Raw genomic sequence first — 20050 nt, 5'->3', positions numbered from 1 at the left:
TTTCCCCTGGCCAGAGCACGGGGGAGGGAGGCTGGGGCAATGCGCCACTGCAGTCTCACACTTACTTCAACGGCCATGGAGGGGTGCGTTTGTACCCTCCACACACACACTGCCGCATACGGGCCTGCACGTTGACTGTGCGCTGCATGAAGAAAAACTTCCTTTTCTTTGTTTTAAACCTGCTACCTATTCGTTCCATTTGGTGACCCCTAGGCTACGTCTAGACTGCAAGCCTCTTTCAAAAGAGGCTTTTTCGAAAGATACTTTCGAAAAAGCTTCTTTCGAAAAAGAGCATCTAGACGACAATCAGTACTTTTGAAAAAGCAAGCTGCTTTTCCGAAAGAGAGCACCCAGGCAGTCTGGATGCTCTCTTTCAAAAAAGCACCATTTGCGTTACATAGCACCTTTTTTCAAAAGAGCACTTTCGAAAACAGGCGTTATTCCTCGTAAAATGAGGAGTACCGCCGTCGAAAGAAAATCTTTTGATTTAATTTCGAAAGAACACAGCTGTAGTCTAGACGCAGGTGAAGTTGTTTTGAAAAAAGGCTACTTTTTTCGAAAAAAACCTGCAGTCTCGACACAGCCCCAGTGCTTACATTATGGGAACAAGTAAATAATATTTCCCTATTCACTTTCTCCACACCAGCCATGATTTTATATTTCATATCCCCTTTTGGTCTCTTCGTTTTAAGCTGAAAAGTCCAAGTCTTTTTAATCTCTCTGCATTTGGCGCAGGTTCCAAACCCCTTGTTATTTTTGTTGCTCTTTCCTGTGCCTTTTCCAATGCCTGCTTTTGCAAAAGTGAGTCTGTAGCTAAACCCAAATCATGGGTCCACAGAGCCAAGGATGCACCCGTGTCTCCAACCCTGGAAACCTTTGGCACCTCCTAGCAGTGCCAGCACCGAGCCATCAAAACCCCAGGTGTCGGAGGGGTCGCTGGGGGAACCTGGAGCCACAAAAGCAATGAGGAGTCCAGTAGCACCATAGAGATGAACCGATTTATTTGGACATTTTGTGGGCAAAAACCCACTTGGCCAGATGCAAAAAACCGGGGTCGGCCTCCCCCCCCTCCGGGATCGTGAGTTTTTAAAGCTACCATTCTCTTTGGTTGCCTTCTGGCTTTGGAGCTGGAAGGGTGCACTCGGGTCACCTTTGCAAGCGTTTCTCCCTAAAGAGAAACTAAAACGTTACTGCTCAGCAATGGGATGTAAATGTGCCCGCAAAGCTAAGCACTGGTGTAAAGATTTTGCTGATTCAGGACCAGAGATTTCGGTGCCTTGTGGCTTTAAGGAAGGCTGGGCTGTTGCCAGGCAACACCAACTGCCGGTTTTTAAAAAGCAGAAGCAGCTTCCTCGAATTGCCAGGGCGAATCAAGTGACCTGGGTGGCAAACCCAGTGCTGGCAGTGACGCCTCCTAGGAACTCATTGCATGCTCTGTGCCTCAGTTTCCCCTGCGGGTGAAATGCAGTCGCTGTTTACCTGCCTCCTTGTGTGGGGTGGTTTAATGCATTCATGTCTGCGAGCGCCTGGGACATGAACAGAGCCAAATGAAGGGGCCCAGAGTTAGTCATGAACTAGAAGACTTACTGGGCGTTGCTGGGGTCCTTCAGGGCAGGGAGGTGTGCGGGGCGCAGGAGTCAGAGTTGGGGGTTGGGTGGGGGCTGAGGACAGGGGGCTGGGAGGTTTGGGGGTGCAGGAGTCAGAGTTGGGGGTTGGGTGGGGGCTGAGGACAGGGGGCTGGGAGGTTTGGGGGTGCAGGAGTCAGAGTTGGGGGTTGGGTGGGGGCTGAGGACAGGGGGCTGGGAGGTTTGGGGGTGCAGGAGTCAGAGTTGGGGGTTGGGTGGGGGCTGAGGACAGGGGGCTGGGAGGTTTGGGGGTGCAGGAGTCAGAGTTGGGGGTTGGGTGGGGGCTGAGGACAGGGGGCTGGGAGGTTTGGGGGGCAGGAGTCAGCATAGGGGGTTGGGTGGGGGCTTAGGAGAGGGGGCTGGGAGGTTTGGGGGCGCAGGGAGGGTGCAGAATTCAGGGCAGGGATTGGGGGGCTCAGGCCAGGGAGGTGTGTGGAGGGAGCTCACTGGGGCTGCTCATGGCGCCACGGATGGCACTGCAGGTACCAACCCCCTTGGGGTACTCAGCCCCAGCTGCCAGCTCCTGGGGTGGCAGGGTGTGGAGCTACCTGGCCCTGGCCCTGGCCCCGGTCCCAGTAGGCCATCAGCGGGCGGGGGGCCGGCTCCGGGAACAGCAGCCCTGCAGTGAAGATGTCTCTGTGAAGGGTCTTCCTGGATTTGAGTCTCCTGCCACACTCCTGTGGGCCTGTGTAGGTGAAACGGATGAGAAAGAAAAGTGAAACTGACCAGCTCGAGGGTGTGTGTGTGTGTGAGATGTGTGTGTGTGTGTGTGTGTGTGTGCGAGAGAGAGAGAGATTCGCCTCCCTCCTCAAGTGCATAGAACCTAGCCAACCTCCCTCTGCTCCTTCGCGGATCCCTCCTTCCAGCCATTCCTGCCAAATGCCCTTCCAGGAACCGGCCTAGATCCTCAGCTGGGGTCACTGACGTCAACGGAGCGACAGGAGGTTACCGCTCAGGCCGGGTCCTACACCAGCAGGTTTCACACGTTTTTTCTCGTGGCCCCGTGGAAGAAAATCGTTGACGCCGCGACCCGACAGAATGCGACCAGCGTGTGGGCTGCGGCGTGGGGCTGAGGAGGAGAGCTTTGGGGTGCAGGCGGGGGCTCTGGCTATGGGGGGGGGGCAGGGCTGGGGCAGGAGGGGCTGACCTCGAGCGGCACCCGGGCAGCGGAGGAGCTAAGGCAGCTTCCTGCCTCTCCTGGCACCGCAGACCCTGCTGCGTCCTAGAAGGAGCCGACAGCAGGTTCCCAGCCAACGGGAGTGAAGGGTTAGTGCTTGGGGCAGGGGCAGTGCGGAGCCTAGAAGCTGGGCCTGTTGCTGGCCAGTTCATCTTGGACGTCATCTCTGCACGCCTACAAAGCACGTGCAAGCGCAGGACTCCACAAACAATATTTAACCGAGCGCGGGGCCTCGGCTCATCCCTGGCGTAATGGCAAACCCACCAGAGATCGCCAAGGGGTGAATCTGACCTAGGATGTTTATTTCAGAAGAGTCCCCTTTAATCTCCTCCGTACGCCTGCTGCAGCAGATGCCCAGCTGGTGTAAATGACCCTGGCATCCCTACGGTCAGTAGAGATACTCCTGCTCATACCCGCGGAGGGGCTGGGTATGTGACAACAGGGCCCTTACGGCTCGTGGAGAGCCAGCGCCCCCTCGGCTTAAGAAGAGTGGAAGCCCCCTCTGTATGGCATTCCCACCCTCTCTCCTGCCCCGACAGAGCTGGGGTCTGCAGAGCTAGGTCACTGATCGCTCTCTGCTATGAACGCGGCGTCCGAGGGCTGGAAAGGGGAGCCCCGAAGAATTGGCCACCGTGGCCTTCAGTGTAGATCAGTGTTTCTTAAACTTTTTAAGACCGAAGAACCAAAGAATATTTATTTTATGAGGAACACCAAGGATTTTTTTTTGTTGAGCAAAAAAAAAAAGGACCAGGGAAAGTCATTGAGCAAAAAAAAAAAAAAAAGCGGCCATTTTGAACTCTGTTCCCCGGAGCACAGTTTGAGAAACACTGTTGTAGATTATGCTCCATGATGGACTGCTAGGCCGATGGGATTTCCTGGGCCTGTCCTTCTCAGGGTTGTAGTTGTCCACAGCGAGAGTCATAGGTGCAGGAATAGAGGTGCAGAGGGGTGCAACAGCACCCCCCGAATTTGCCCCGTGCCAGCATCCCAGCTACCAGCCCACTCCTGGGGGCCCTGCTGCTGCCTGGAGTCCCAGCCGCCAGCCCTGCTGCATCTGGGGTTCCTGGCCACTGAAGGGGTCGGCCCCAGGGCCCTGACCGCTGGGAGCTTCACTGCAGGCCCTGGCGTCCCACCCGTTGGCCCTGCGCCCAGGGTTCTGCAGCCACCCCCAGCTGTTGCCCTGGCCTGAGGGGGTGAGGGACATGCACAGGGTAAGGTGCTAGGCACAGCCTAGCACCCCCGCCCTAAAATCTGTTCCAGCTCCACTGGCGTCGGTGTGTGCGTACATGGGGAGAGGCATGCTGGCAGGGAGGGGTTAATATCGCCCCAGCGGAATTTTCCATGGGCGCTTTCCTGGCACAGGATTTCGGCCTCCCGTTGTACAGTGGAGCCCTCGGGAAACCGACGTGAATGAACCAAATGATGGCTCAGCAGTTGGCCCTGATATAACCCCCGGGGCTAGAGCAGGCCGGCACAGCGCTTTCCCCCGGGCTGGCTCAGAGCCAAACAAGCCTCAAAGGTCACAAGCCTCCGGCACAAAAACCCAGGGAAGGGAAACTGGCCCGTTCACCGCTTCGCAGAGCAGAAAATCAATATCGCCCGTTGGGAGAGCTCCAAGCGACGCAGCTCCCCCTCCCCACGGACACTTGCTCCTCTAGGCCTCGGGGATTCTTGAGGAAGGGGGCATGGACACGGGACGGTTTGTTGCCACGGTGCCACTGGGGGCTGGAGCGCACGGCTTACGAGGAGAGGCTGAGGGATTTGGGCTTGTTTAGTCTGCAGAAGAGAAGAGCGAGGGGGGATTTGAGAGCAGCCTTCAACTTCCAGAAGGGGGGTTCCGAAGAGGCTGGAGAGAGGCTGTTCTCAGGGGTGGCGGATGGCAGAACAAGGAGCAACGGGCTCAAGTTATAGTGGGGGGAGGTCTAGGTTGGAAATTAGGAAAAACTCTTTCCCTAGGCGGGTGGGGAAGCACTGGGATGGGTTCCCTAGGGAGGGGGTGGAATCTCTATCCCTGGAGGTGTTTAAGTCCTGGCTTGACAGAGCCCTGGCTGGGTTGATTGAGTCGGGGTTGGTCCTGCTTTGGGCAGGGGGTTGGACTCACTGCCCTGAGGTCTCTGCCCGCCCTAGGATTCTATGAGTCTATGGATGTCCGTTTGCCTGTTCCACTCTGAGTTCTTTGGGAACCACAACAGGGCTCCGTACGAAACCACAGCACCTGGAGCGCATCGGGTGGCTGTTTGGCCCGTCGGGGAAGGCACGTGATGCATGCACACAAGTAGCGCGTGTGCATGTTCCAGCACTCAAAGGAAAGAAACAATCTACGCGGGATCTGATTGGTGGATGCAAATCGCATTTTGGCCAGGGCTCCCACAATGCAGCAGAAGAATGACACAAGATGCGCAGGGCACGGAATGGAAAAGAAGGCGGCTGTAGCACCAGGCAGCGGGAGGGGCTGCCTTTGGGCCGTGAAGAAGTCAAAAGGGCACCCAATGTAGGCACTTGTGTGTAGTTCTCGGGCAGTGCTAGAGAGATGCCCAGGTTCTTGTGGGCCACACAAGCAAAAGGCGGAATGGCCTTCCGGTTGGAACGCAGCCCTGGGACTCGGTAGATCTAGCATTGTCAAGTCTTGCTACAGCTGATGTTTTCCTTTACGCAGCAGCCTCTGGAGTCATAGGATTAGGTGAGACCCATGCCTTGCCCTAAAAATAAAAGCAAGTTCCGAGCCCTATTGGTTACGGAGAACAGCTTGGAAACGTGACCTAAGCGCACCCCAAAACCAGTGGACAAAGAAAAGGAGCCTAAAGCGTACTGATATTTTTGGAAATCTCATGATTTTTGAAGGCTTGCAGATGGAGATTCTGTAGCTCCGAGTTGTACTCCTCGGTCTGCCTCTGATCTTAAGGCCCGGCGATCTTTCAATGCCAATTAAAATCTATGGCCCCAATTCAGCAAAGCATGGGCTTCTCTTTAAAGTGAGTGGGATTTAAGTACAGGATTAAAGTTAAATGCTTTGCTGAACTGGGGAAGTACTCTGTGCCTTGGTTTCCCCCCCATGCAAAGGGCGGATGATAATCCCTACCAAACAGGGACACCGTGAAAATGTACATGGCAAAGGAGGAGAACATGCGCTGTTGAGTCTCTCACATGATCACAGTCAGATTGTGGTGCCTAGACAGTGACAGGAAAACCGGGTTGTGAGAAGGACGTGGCTGGTGTTTGATCGCTGAGTGGCATCGGTAGCCAAGTCGCCTGCACCCTGGTATGTTTGGAAGGCTCCCGTATCAAAATAATAGGACAGCGTCCCAAGTAACAGCCCCCTGCAGCGCTGGCATTGCACATAAGCGTGTATTGGCTCATGCCCAAAGGATCCTGATGTACATTATTTTTATATCAACGAGCAGTCCTGTAGCACCTTAGGGTACGTCTACACTAGCTCATTAGTTCGAGCTAGGTAGGGTAGTTAGGGCAAGCGGAGTTGCAAATGAAGCCTGGGATTTAAATATCCTGGGATTCATTTGCATGTTCCCGGGCGCCGCCATTTTTAAATCCCCCTTAGTCCGAACTGAACTTAGTCTGAACTCTTTAATTTCTGCGGGACCGCGATTCCTCCTGGATGTGACAGAGAAGACGCCCGTTATACCGGGAATTAATTTGACCTAGGAGCTTTACGCCCAGCAAGCAAGTCCCCTTTCCGTTGGCAAGGAAGCTGTGAGCCCAGCTGAATGGTGCTATTCGGGGCGGGGGGAAGGGCGTGGTAAACTCACCTCAGTTCACACGGGATTTAAGGTAGGCTCAGGCCTGGGGCGTGGGGATGGAAACACAGGCAGCCCCGGTGAAAGTCCATCCCTGGTGCAAACGGGAGGCAGCCCTTGTGCTCGTTAAGCCTGGGCTTTCCCAAGGGACTCGCTCTGATAGGTGGATCCTAGCTCCCTTACAAGCCCCATCTGGAAACACCAGCCTAGAGGCAGCTGTTCGTGCAAAGGCGTTACGGTGCACTATGGACTCAGCCCTGGGGTGGAATCGGCTGGGACCAGGCAGCTCCTGGGGTGATCCCGTTGCCACCGTGTCTGAGCCGCTGGTGTATACAGTGTCCTGGTGCGCTGAGCCTGCCGTCCCGGTTCTTTGTCTGGGGAAAACCCCGCGGATGTTTTTTCATGGTACAGTCTGATTGTATAAGACACCGGAGAAGCCCCTTCCTCCGGGTGCTGGGGTGCGGGAGGGGCCCCACGCCATAATCAATCCTATTGAATCAAATGGCTGTGGGCGAAAGCTAAAGGTAGGCTGGGCTTCCCCAGAGACCGTCCCTCTGACTGTCCACCTGTGCCAGCCTCTGTCGCTGATCTGTAATCAGAGGCGGTGGGGGCTCTATGGGATGAGCCAGTTTGGGAAAATCACCGTGGGCGGCTGGGACGACCAAACAGGACCTGCCCCTTGCTCCGCACAGCCGCCTGGCCGGCCGCGAGAGCCCCAGCCAGTGAACCCTTAACGCACAGACACAACGACTGGGCCAGGGTGGATGGGTGTCCCCTTGATTTCAAGGGGCTTGGGGTTGGGCCTTATAACAGTAATAATGACCAATGGGGGGGCTGTTCTCTGTCAGCTGGCGTGAAGGGCCCCGGGCTGCCTCTCAGCCCCGTCACTCCGTCAGCTGCTTACGCAGGGCCAGGCCGGGCACTCCCGGTCGTTACAGCGAACATATTGCCTCCTGACGCGATTCCTGACGGCACCCGGCTCCCGCCTGACGGGCGCGACGTCAGACAGAGGGAAGGGGCGTCTACAGGACAGCGAGGGCAGGGGCAGTAACAGAGGGGTGGACTGGACTGAGTCAGAAGGTGTCTGTCAGGCAGGAGTTTGCCCCGTGCGCTGGGTTGGACGTGTGGCTGACCCAGAGTTCAAAGGCCGTCCACGCATGGCTGAGTCCCCGCTGGCAACGTGTCAGATGCTAACAAGGGCGGGGGGGGGGAGGGGGCGGGAGTCCAGCTGTGACTTCCTGGCCATGTTTCTATACGCACCCGTGGGTGGCCGTCAGGGACATTTCAGGCCAGGAGAATCGGCCCAGCTGTCCCCTGGGGCTATGGAAAGAGCATTGGGCAGAGGCAACGACAGAACCCGCAACCTTCCCCCTCGGTTGGGGATCCAATGGAAGGGGGCGGTTGGTGTGTGTGGGGCCAGGTATCTTCTCCCTGAGCCTCCTTCCTGCTCACCAGGGCCAGGGATTAGTGGGAAGGAAATTCTGGGATTAAGGAGAGGGGGGATTAGGAGATTGGGGGAGGGGGGTTCGTGCCGGACCTGGGCTTCGGAGGGGGGGCTACCCCGGGATGACAGGGAGAAGACGCCAGGTTTGTAACACCCTCGTTAGGCTGTGCATTCACACCCCCGCAGACACACCCCCAGGCGCTAGCCCCGGCCCCACCGCCCGGCGGGTGGTTCAGACAGAGGCCGGCAGGCGTCACAGTGTGTTTATTTTCGGAAGCATTTCCAGAGAGCTTTGCACGTGGTTACACCTCGGAGGCAGAGAGCGCCCCGCTCGGAGGGGCTGGGGGAGGGGGCCGCGTGGCCGAGAGGGGCTCCAGGCCAGAGGAGGCAGCTGCTGAGAGAACACAGGAAGGGGCCAGGCCGTCCCGGCCACCGGTCCCCAGCAGATGGCGAATTAGCCTGCTCCTTGCCCCCACTGCGGATGGGGTCACTGCACCCTCAGAGCAGCCCCCCCCGCTCTGCCCGGGGGCTGCCTCTCACTCCAAGGGGGGAGGATCCAGGAGCTGAGGGGGAAGGCAGCTTCGAGACGGGGGCCCTGCTGCTCAGGGGTGAGATGCTGAGGACAGGGGAGGCGCCCTCGTGCCTGAAGAATTCAAGCCTCATTCTCCATCAGGGAACCCTCACCTGCTGACCACCCTTCCTTTCCGGTACCCCTGCTCCCAGGTAACTGCCTGCCCTTCCCCGTGACAGCCAGCAGGGTCGGAACCAGGAGCCGGCAGCGCTAGAAACACAGGCATGTGGGCCAAGGGGATGATTCCTGCCGCTAGCGGCAATAGTAGGCTTTTATCTCCTCTGGGAAACCACGCTCGCAGGCAGGAGGTGGCGACCCAGAGCCTGTCCTCGGCTCTTCCTGCTCAAACTGGTTGAGGGAAAGGAGGGACAGAGACCCAGAGCCTCAAAGGTGCCTCCCGCTTATTGATTTCAATAGGAACGAGGCACCTGAAGGATGTGGAGGACAGGAGCTGCAGAAACCAACTGCAAGAGAGGGGGCTAGTCTGTGCCTCGGCGGTACGGCCGCATAAGCAGAAGGGCAACAGGAAACAGGAGCCCGGCGAGCCTGCCAGGGGATGAAGCACCTAACCAGCTACCAGAGGTCCTTTGCACTGGTGTTTCGGACCCACCAGAAAGCTCCCTTCCCCCCACTTTGAGAACTTGGCTGCACGAGGCCCGGAGATCCCCGCGGAGAGGGGATGGGAACAGATCCCTCCGGTGTCTGCCCTGCGAGGAAGTGAGATGGGGCAGGGTCGCGTCCCCAGCTCAAGGAAGGTGTCAGCCCACTGGGCCCAGGGAACCAGCCCCCACTGTCCCGGGGATGCGCAGAATCACAGAGCCAGCTGGGGCCCTGGCTCCCAGCCCCCGTGAGGCGCTAGAGAGCCAGGGGCATTTTGCAGTGGGTGTCACCCATGTGACTCAACGGCCAGGCATTCGGGAACCCCGTGGCTTCCTCCTCTCCAGCCCCCCTCGCACGGAGTCCCTCCCCTCCCCCCGCCCGGGGGCTATTTAACCTGAGCCACGTGCGTGCACACCAGACGACCGGCACGGCAGAAATCCCCTCCCTCGTCCCGGCCGCACAGGCGCCTTTCCCCGGAGCCGCCCAGGCGCCCTGCCTGACAAACCCACTGTTGCGGAAGCAGCCGGATTGTGCACTGGAGCGGATGCACTCGATTTCTGCTGTGGCCTTGTGCCTGGGAGTGACATGTGCACTAGTGCATGTTTTCTGGCCCTGGATTTGCACACTGGGACATACGCACCCGAGTTCACGGCCCGGACCTGGGAACTAGCACGCTCTTGTTAGCTTTTCCTGTGTGCAGATCACAAAGGAGGGTGAGCAACAGTCCCCCCACCATTATACAGAAGGGGAAACTGAGGCACAGCACCTTACCCAAAGTCATGCTGCAGGTCAGAAAAAGTGCCAAGCCTAGAACCCGGGTCTCCTGAGCCCTGGTCTTTTGCACTAACCACTAGACATTGTTACCCCCTGCAGCTTGACAGACAATGTCTGAGGGGAAGCAAAGCAAGTCAATGGAGTAAAATGAGGGGGGTACAGAGGGTGCCACTCTACTTCCACACGCTCCCGGCAGGCCTGGAAGGGCAGCTCCCTGGGCCTGCTGGGACCAGCTGGGCTGCCCGTACCCCTGGGCACACCTCTGGGCAGCCCTCGACCTGGACGCCGGCTGCGGGAGCCGACGGGGGTTGGGTGGAGGAGCGGTGCAGCCGCGCAGAGCCAGCCCTACAGCCTGACCGTGGCGGAGGGCTACAGGGCTGCAGGAAGGGCTCATGGGGAGTCACGCCAAGGGACTTCCTTCTTCCAGGCCGGATGGAGGGGGCTGTAGGGAGTGGCCGGGTGATGGATCCAGGGGTGTCTGTGTGGGTGGGGGAGGTATCACGGCCAGGTGCACCGTATCTGGGTTCACAGGTCAGACCGTGCACACGGGTGGGGGGAGGGACGTGTGTGCGTGGCTGTGCACCGGCCTGGCCTGAGGGTGCACACGGTCCATGCCCGGCGGGGTAGGGGGCAGGAATGGAAGACTCTATGCAGGAGAGGGCAGTGGGGGCAAGGGGCGTAGTAGCCAGGTGTGTTTGTTCACACGGGTGCACAGGGTGAACTAGAGGAATCCGGCAGGGCGAGGAGGCCGAAGGGGCACACCTGGGGTGCAGGCGGGAGGGACGGATGGGACACCGCAGTGTGCGTGCGTCCGGGTTTCTCTGTGGCGGGACAGCTGTGGTGCAAACACGCACGGGGACGAGTGCACGGATATGCACGTCTCTACGGAGCTGGGTCTACCCGGGGAGGGGCAGGGAGTGCGCAGGGGGCCGACGGGCCGAGCGTGGCCACAGAGGGGAAGCCTTAGGCTGGGGAGCAGCGATGCTCCCAGGGAGTTTGCTCTGCAGAGCGCCTAGGCGGGGAGGCAAGGAGCCGGGCAGGCCGTAGGGCCCCCCTATAAGCTGAGATCCACCACCACGTGCCTGTAGACCAGCGTGCTGCTCTTGAAGCTGGGGGCCAGCAGGAGGTCCATGCCCTGCACGGGGACGTAGCAGAAGGCCCGGGGCGCTTGGACGGAGAGCTCCTGGAACCGGACGAACTTCTGCTTCTCGCCGTCCCAGAGGTACACGTGGGTGAAGGAGAAGTCGCTGCCCAGCACCATGTACTGCCGCTGGGCCGCCAGGAAGGGCTGCATGACCATGGAGCCCCGCGAGGGCAGGGTCTGCAGCTCGGTGAAGTGCTGCCCCTCCCACCGGACCACCTTGGAGTCCCCGATGTAGCGGCTGAGGCAGAGGAAATGGTCCCTCTTGACCCGAAAGTGCTTGACCATCTGCACGTCCATCACCTCGCCCACCTCCCCCTGCGGCACGAACTGCTTCTGGGCCCGGCTCCACTGGTAGATGACGGGGGCCTGGGAGCTGCTGGAGATGATGAGCCGGGGCTTGCCCTCGCCCTCCACGTACTCCACGTCGGTGTCGCGGTGCCAGGGGTGCAGGGCCTGCTGGGAGTAGAAGCCGTTCTGGTGCCAGCGGTAGAGGCTGGTAGAGCCGGCCTTGGAGCTGTCGGCGATGGCGAAGTACCACTCGCCGTCGATCTGGAAGGCCTCGATGTCGTTGGGCTTGCGGATCGTCCTGCTGTCCATGTCCTGGATCTTGACGAACTTGTCCACGGTGGTGTCCCAGCGGTAGATGTAGGAGCCGCCGAAGAGCTGAGCCACCACCACGTACAGCTGGGACTGCACCACGATGGGCTTGCAGTGCACGGCCGAGTGAGCTGCGAGGGGGGGAGAGAGGGGCTGAGTCAGCAGGGAGCATTCTGCGTGTGTCAGATACAGCCTGCACCCGGAGCCCAGTCCGGGGGTCAGCGAGATCCAGTCCGGGCTCTCATCCTCCTCAGGGCTGAACCCAGAGTCCAGTCCGGGTGCCAGGGAGATCCAGTCCGGGCTCCCAACCTCCTCAGGGCTGAACCCAGAGCCCAGTCCGGGCGCCAGGGAGATCCAGTCCGGGCTCTCATCCTCCTCAGGGCTGAACCCAGAGCCCAGTCCGGGCGCCAGGGAGATCCAGTCCGGGCTCTCATCCTCCTCAGGGCTGAACCCAGAGCCCAGTCCGGGCGCCAGGGAAATCCAGTCCGGACTCTCATCCTCCCCAGGGTTGCACCCAGAGTCCATGCCAGGTGAACAGAGAAATCCGGTTCCAGCTTTTCCTATCAGAAGTGAAGGGGGCTGGAGGGTCCCTCTCCCTGTTGGCACTAAGACAGTTTTCACTTGTGTCTGTCTCAGACCCAGGCACTTCCTGGAGGCTGAGGAGAGGCGGAGAACCAGGACTGGATTTCGGTGCCCACCTGGAGGGATGAAGCCCCAGTAGAATAGCCCTGGAGCAGTTTCCAGTGGCCAGTGGAGGTAAGTGCCGGTGAGCAGCGCTAGTGCGCCTGCTTGCACACACACCACACACCTCTGCACACACCTGCTTGTGCACACACCACACACACCTCTGCACACACCCACCACGCATCTCTGCACACACCTGCTTGCACACACACCTGCTTGGACACACACACACACACACACACACACACACACACACACACACACCCCTCTGCACACACCTGCTTGCACACATGCTTCTGCACACACCTGCTTGCACACACATCTGCACACACCTGCTTGCACACCCACACACCTCTGCACACCTGCTTGCACACATGCTTCTGCACACACCCGCTTGCACACACACAGACCACACGCCTTGGAACACACCTGTTTGCACGCACACACCACACACCTGCTTGCACACACATACACCACACACCTCTGCACACACCTGCTTGTGCACACACACACATCACGCACCTCTGCACACACCTGCTTGCACACACACATCTGCACACACCTGTTTGCACACACACAGACCACATGCCTTGGAACACACCTGTTTGCACGCACACACCACACACCTGCTTGCACACAGACCACACGCCTTGGAACACACCTGCTTGCACACACATACACCATGCACCTTTGCACACACCTGCTTAGTGACGGGAATTCCACACCCTCCCCTAGAATGGGTTTCCCAGCAGGTGGTGGAATCCCCATCGCTGGAGGCCTCTCAGAAGAGGTTGGACAAATCCCCGTCAGGGATGCTCCAGGGTTACTTGGTCCTGCCTCCGCGCAAGAAGGGACCAATCCTCTTGCAGCCCGACACGTCTATGATGCTGTACCACTCACGGAGGCTCCTACCTCTGTGCACGCAGACACGGGAGACTCTCCCACGGACTCCTGCACCCGCACACCTGCCCCGGCACGCATGGCCTGGAATCGCAAGGGGCCTCCGCCTCTAAGCGCTGCACCGTGTACCCCGAGGGGGGCCCAGAGCGTCTCCGGAACCTGCCCGGAGCCACGCCAGGGAGGCGACCGTGCCCTGTGCCTTTCCCCGCGCCGTGAGACGTGGATTGCAAACGTCCACACCCCGTACTGACGGGGCCGGGCTGGTCCTTCTGGTCTCCCCAACAGCCTCCCGGCCCTGGCTTCCGGGGAAGCACCGGGCCCCGGCGGGACGTCTCGGTCCCCGTGGCTGCAGCTTACCGGGGATGCGGTCGAAGTCCCGCAGCTTGCGCTCCACGTAGTCCCACTTCAGGACGGTGCAGCTGCTGGCGCTGGGCTGGGCCAGAGCCACGTAGAGGTCGCTGCTGTAGGTGAAGGGCTCAGCCGACACCGACTGGAACGGCAGGACCTGGTGCACCACGAAGTCTGGGAGGGAAGGGGCCAGGGGTGAGGACCTCAGTGGCCCCCCCAGCCCGCTGACCGGGGCAGCGTTACCTCCACGTCCAGGGGAACTGACCCCGTCCACCCCCTCCCCAGCCTAGGGAAGCCGGGAGAGCAGCGGCCCCGCCCACCTGTCGTGACGCAGTCGAAGTCCTCGAGGGCCAGGTCCCGGATGTTCTGCCCCTTGTAGCGGGCGGGGCTGCTGCAGAAGACGGCCGGCACCGTGGCGTTGGTCCGCTCCACCCACTCCGCCAGCCACTTGATCTGGCAGTCGCAGGTCAAAGCGTTGCCCCTGAGGTCCCTGGGCGGGGCGGAGGGGTGACAAGGCAGCACAGGTCACGTGAGCAACGGGACCCCGCCCCTCCAGCACCCCCAAGCCAGCTGGGGAACCCCAGAGCTGGTGCTGGCAGCCCAGGCCTGGAGAAGGAAAAGGACCCAGCCCTGGAGGGAGCTGGTGTGCGGGGGCCCCTTGTGCCCCGTTCAAGAGACCCATCTTTCTGCTCCCTCCTGTGCTCTAAGCCCAGCCCCCAGGGACGTGTGGACAGTGACACCCTCCGGCCCAGGCTAGGGAGCTGGGCGCTGGCCAGGACGGGGGGGAGGCACCGGGGCAGGCAGGAGATCAAGGGGCAGGTTGCACTGCTGAGAAGACCTCAGCCCGGCCCAGAATCGAGGTCCCGGGCTGGCTGACTCTACACAGCCTGGAACAGAGTTCCCCACAGTGACCGGCCCCTAGTGCTGGAGGGAGACCGGGGCTGGGCCTTACAGGTCACTCAGGATGTCCAGGGGCGCGAAGATCTCTCTGGGCAGCGTCTGCAGGTTGTTGTTGGCTAAAGATCTGCAGGGGAGAAGAGAGAGACTGGAGTGCCGGGGGGCAGACCCAGGGGAGGGTCCCCAAGCCAGCACTGCCTGTGCCCAGTGACAGCCCCCGCCCCGACTCCTGCCCCAAAGCCAGAGAGGCGGGTTGGTCGGCTCCCTGTGACACTCACACACACGGACCCGGTGTACTCCTGGGCCGGGCAGGCCGGGCGTGCTAGCCCCAGTGCTGGGTGAGGTGTGCTGCGCTCCCATGTGCCTGCGAGGTGCGCCCTGCGCGCCCAGGGGACTGCTCATGGGAACGCCGTGTGCCTAGGGAAGTGCAGGGTGCTCTCTGCTCACAGCTCTGTGCAAAGCGTGCCGTGCCCATGGGGTGTGTTAGGTGCACTCTACCCACTGTCGCGTGCAAAGCGTGCCATGCCCACAGGGTGTGCTAGTTGCACACTACTCATAGTCCCGTGCAAAGCGTGCCGTGCCCACAGGGTGTGCTAGTTGCACACTACCCATCGTCCCGTGCAAAGCATGCCATGCCCACAGGGTGTGCTAGTTGCATACTACCCATCGTCCCATGCAAAGCGTGCCATGCCCACAGGGTGTGCTACTTGCACACTACTCACAGTCCTGTGCAAAGCGTGCCGTGCCCACAGGGTGTGCTAGTTGCACGCTACCCACTGTCCCGTGCAAAGCGTGCCATGCCCACAGGGTGTGCTAGTTGCACACTACTCACAGTCCCGTGCAAAGTGTGCTGTGCCCACAGGGTGTGCTAGTTGCACACTACCCATCGTCCTGTGCAAAGCGTGCCATGCCCACAGGGTGTGCTAGTTGCACGCTACCCGTACTCTCGTGCAAAGCGTGCCATGCCCACAGGGTGTGCTAGTTGCACACTACCCGTACTCTCGTGCAAAGCGTGCCGTGCCCATGGGGTGTGCTAGTTGCACACTACCCGTACTCTCGTGCAAGGCGTGCCGTGCCCACAGACCCAGGTCGTACTCACAGGTGTGCCAGGGATTTCAGCCCTCGGAAGGTGAATTTTGACAGGGAGCGGATGTCGTTGTTCTCAATGAACCTGCGGGAAGAAATGGGGACAGGTCACAGCCTCTGCTCCCGGACAGGGGGTGCTGCCAAGTAGCCCCAGGGACTCAGCTCCCCTTATCCTGGGGTGACCCCCCCAGATTGGAGACATCCCCGGGCTGGGATACAGCGACTCCCCCCGACCCCAACCAGAGATGGCACCTTCCCTGCAACGCCCCCAACACGCCCCCCAGGCAAACCCCCAGCCCGGCGCACGTACAGATACTGCAGCTGGGAGAGGCCGGCGAAGGCGTCGTCCCTGATCAGCGTCAGCTTGTTGGAGTTCAGCAGGCTGCCAAGGGAAGGGCGAGACATCAGTTCCGGGGGCCGCCGTCTCCAGCCCCGCGGGGCCACGTTGGGGCTGCTGGGCTGGGAATGACACAGGGGGATCCCTCTCCCCCGTGGGGCAGCCAAGCCTCCAGACGCAGGCCGTGAGTTCTAACCCTGCCCGTGGCGGCTCGGCCCTGCCGCCTGGTCCTTCCCCGTGGCCAGGAGTGAACCGCCCACGGCCTGTGCCCCCCGCCCTGAGGCCCCCGTGCCAGTGAGAAACCCAGAGACGTACAGGAACTGCAGGAGGGGGAGGTGAGCGAAGGCCGCGGCTTTGATTTCGGTAAAGGCTGCGTTCACCATGGTCCTGCGGGGAAGGAAAGGGAGACAGAAAAGTTCAGGACCAGTCCAGGAGGAGGGTGCTAGTGACGGGGGGGGGGGGAAGTAACTTACATTTCCTACAGGTACTGTCCCATCGCAACCCACTGCAATGGGGGGGGGGGAGAAGGGGTTGTGATGGGACAGTCTCTGCTAGTCACATCAGCCCCGACGTGAATGTTTTCCGTCGGACCAGAAGTAACAACGGAACCCCGAAGAGGACTGGCAATGTAAAACACTGTGGGTGCGTCTAGACTGGCAAGATGTTGTGCAAAAACTTGCCAGCTGTCTCCACTGGCCGCTTGAATTTGCGCAAGAGCACTGACTTTGGAATGTACAAAATCAGTGCTTCTTGCGCAAATACTTTCACGCTCCCGCACAGGGACAAGCCCTCTTGCACAAGAGGGCCAGTGTAGACAGGCACCTTAATTTTTTGCGCAAGAAAGCCCGATGGCTAAAATGGCGATCGGAGCTTTCTTGCGCAAAAGCGCGTCTAGACTGGGCACGGATGCCCAGTTGAAATCAAAAGGCTCCATTTCCCCAGAGCGACTGGAAACGCTCGGCAGCTCCTCCGGCTTGCAAAAACGGTCACGATTTTCACTTTGGGTGCTGATTCAGGACAAGGAAAAGGCAGAAATCTTGAAATCCCTGCAGGCGGGGGCGGGGAGGGGGAAGCATTTACTGCCCAGTTCAACCAGTATGTGCCGCGGAAGCCTCCCATGTCATTCAGCCAATGCCTTCAATGCTGGTCCACAATCCCCCTGCTCTCCCAGACCAGAGCTCCACCATCACTCAGCCCTGATCTGCAATCCCGTTACCCCACTCCTAGCTTGGTGTGTTCCAATGATTGCTCTGGGAGCCAGGCACGGCCTTTCCGGGGGTGGAGGATATCTGCCCTCTCTCCCCTGGCAGAGGAGATATATTGAAAAAGCCTTCTCTTTTTTTGCTGTGATTACAGCCAGTGTCCCATTTTTTTCCATCCGCAAGCGGAATAAATTTTGTTCCACGCACCGAGGCATGTGCAGACGTGCACCACCAGGAGACACACAAACCTGGCTGGGGGCGCTTTGCTACTCAGCTGGGCAGCACTGGCATCTCTCCAGAGTGGCCGCCCAAGCGCTCAGCTTGCAGAGAACACTGGTTCCAGCCCTGCAGCCCTTGGCACCCCTTCACAAGCCCATTGGCCCATTCCGCTGCGGAGCTGGCCGGCCTGGGACAGTCAGTGCAATCCGAGAACAAGGGCTGGAAAGAAACCGGCGGGGGCTGGGGAGAGGGGCGTGACGCTCAGTGGTTGTGGGTGGGGGTCGAATTGCTAATACAATGGGGGACCTGCCTTTGTCCTACACTCCCCTGCCCCAGGCCCTAGTGAGGGGGCTGGGAGGGCAGCAGAGCCAGCGGGTGCAGGAAGGGGGGGCCCCTGCAGACAAGAAGGGGGCCAGCAGGTGTCCAGGGGAGCTGCTTCCGGGGCCCCTATGTGCACACACATCCCCCTGCCCCCCCCCCCTGCCCTAGGACTTGAACGGGTCAAGCCAGGGACAAGGGGGGGGGAGCAGAAATGGGGTTTGCAGCTGGGCCCAGCCCATCTCTATTCGAGGTCAGGATGGGAGCTTGGCAGGGGGCGGGGGCAGGCCTGATGCATGTCCTGTGCTCACACTCTCACACACACACTCACACTCACACACAGATGCACACTCACACACATTCACACACACAAACACAGATGAACACTCACACGCACATGCACACTCACACACACTCTCATACATGCACGCACACACACACATACTCACACCAACACACACAGATGCACACTCACACGTACACACTCACTCACACACGCGTGCCCACACACACAGATGCACACACAGAGACGCACACTCATGCACACACACACAGAGATGCACACACACACACAACGCACCTGCACGTGCCATGCAGCAGATGCACACCCCAGACAAATAGGGGCACCGCCCCACACACATCGAACACACCCCGAGCACAAGCCGCCCTTCCCCACCCTGGCGATGGAAAAAAAGGTCTGTCCCAGCAGGGCCCTGCAGAGATCCAGCAGGGACGGGCGCAGAACAGAGGAGACTGCATCTCGTTCTGCCCGGGTTCCACCCCGGCCAGGGAAGGGGAGACCCACGGGCGCAGGGAGGGGCGCTGCGAGGTCTCTGGGGGGTGGCCCGATGCCACGGCAAAGGGCCCAGTCAGGACCTAGTGCTTAGTGAGAATCAGCTGTGATGAACACAGTGGAAGGAAAGGGCTGCCTAGGGCTGTGCTGGGGAGCTGCCCAGGAGGTGGCAACACAGGGAGAAAAGTGTTTGTGTCTCCCTCTCCCTACACACACGCACATGCTTACTGCCCTTGCACCAGAACACGCACACGCTTACTGCCCTTGCACCAGCATGCATACACACACTTACTGCTCTTGCACCAGAACACGCACACGCTTACTGCCCTTGCACCAGCATGCATACACACACTTACTGCTCTTGCACCAGAACACGCACACGCTTACTGCTCTTGCACCAGCATGCATACACACACTTACTGCTCTTGCACCAGAACACGCACACGCTTACTGCTCTTGCACCAGCATGCACACACATGCTTACTGCCCTTTCACTAGCATGCACACACACCCACTTACTGCCCTTGCACCAGCACGCACACACACACTGCTCTTGCACCAGCATACACACACTTCCATTTGTGTATACACTGAATTCGTTTGCACAACGCACACATTGCACCTCTGTGCACGTCCCGGATGATCAAAGACTCCCAGGGTGCACACGATGTGCGGGCATACAACCCCCGTCCCCGTGCTCACGCAGCCAGACGTGCACCGCCACACACACTGCCACAGGCCACGCTCTAAAAGAAAACGACCCCCACCCCGAGGGGCAGAGACCCCCAACAAGGCCGTGCAGGCACGGTGATCTCATGCAAACTAGCAGCTCCAGGATAGTCCCGACAACCTGCATGCACCCAGCGGGTTATTACTGAACACACATCACATAGATACCCCCTGGAATCCCCCCGTCTGTGTTAGCCAACCCACAACCACCCCATCCTCTTGCACCCCCAGAGAATGTGCTGCCTTTTGGGGAACCCCCAAGAGCATCAAGGACCCTCAGCCCGCAGATACCCCCCCCGCTTTCTCCCTCACCCCAGCAGAGGCTCCCCTAACCCCCCGTATCCCACCCGCGATCCCCCCTTGCCCCGCTCCCGGCGGCTCGGCCGCTACTCACAGGGAGATGACGTCCGGGGGCAGGTTCCTGGGCACCGCCTTGGCGTCGATGCAGAAGGCAGTGTCCCGGGTGCAGGAGCAGCTGGGGGGACACAGGGGCAGCTTGGGGGCTCGCTTGGAGCCCGCCGGCAGCCAGAGGTAGGCCAGGCTCAGCAGGAGGAAGGCAAGGACTCGCCCCCGCTGCATCACTTTGCCTGGCTGCAGCTCAGCCATCGCCCTGACCTGGCCTCCCCCACCTCCAGGAGAAGAACCCCCCCGGACCGTTGCTTCAGTTCTGCCCTGGACCCCTCCCAGCGCCCCTGGCCTGGCTGTCAAGGCCGGGAGCTGCAGCCAAGAGCCGGAGCAATCCGGGGAGCGAGGATGCTACAGTCCATCTTGCTGCTCTGCAGAGCACCACACTCAGCTGCCAGAGGGGGGGTGGAGCAGGAGTGTTTTGCTGCCGAGTGATTCGTCTAAGTTC

At 60.0% G+C, this 20050-nt stretch overlaps 1 protein-coding gene across 1 annotated transcript; it reads right to left on the bottom strand.

Moving 5' to 3' along the window:
• Positions 1-8256: 8256 nt before the first annotated feature.
• LGI3 (leucine rich repeat LGI family member 3) lies at positions 8257-19803 on the bottom strand. The gene is made up of 8 exons (XM_075910816.1): positions 19592-19803; positions 16252-16323; positions 15910-15981; positions 15613-15684; positions 14569-14640; positions 13937-14106; positions 13626-13790; positions 8257-11815 (listed from the first exon to the last, which is right to left on the bottom strand). The coding sequence occupies exons 1-8, from the start codon at positions 19801-19803 to the stop codon at positions 10998-11000; spliced, it is 1653 nt and encodes a 550-aa protein (XP_075766931.1). The 3' UTR covers positions 8257-10997.
• Between the last annotated feature and the right edge of the window lie 247 nt (positions 19804-20050).

This window comes from Pelodiscus sinensis, chromosome 28 (assembly GCF_049634645.1).
Source record: "Pelodiscus sinensis isolate JC-2024 chromosome 28, ASM4963464v1, whole genome shotgun sequence".
NCBI classification, from domain to species: domain Eukaryota; kingdom Metazoa; phylum Chordata; order Testudines; family Trionychidae; genus Pelodiscus; species Pelodiscus sinensis.
This window is presented reverse-complemented; position numbering and strand designations above follow the sequence as displayed.

Coding starts and splice junctions, on each gene's coding strand:
- LGI3 (XM_075910816.1), bottom strand. CDS start 19,803: ATGGCTGAGCTGCAGCCAGGCAAAGTGATGCAGCGGGGGCGAGTCCTT. Junction 15,685..15,909: donor CTCTCCCAGCTGCAGTATCT/GTACGTGCGCCG, acceptor TTCTTCCCGCAG/GTTCATTGAGAACAACGACA. Junction 13,791..13,936: donor CTTCGACTGCGTCACGACAG/GTGGGCGGGGCC, acceptor CTTCCCTCCCAG/ACTTCGTGGTGCACCAGGTC.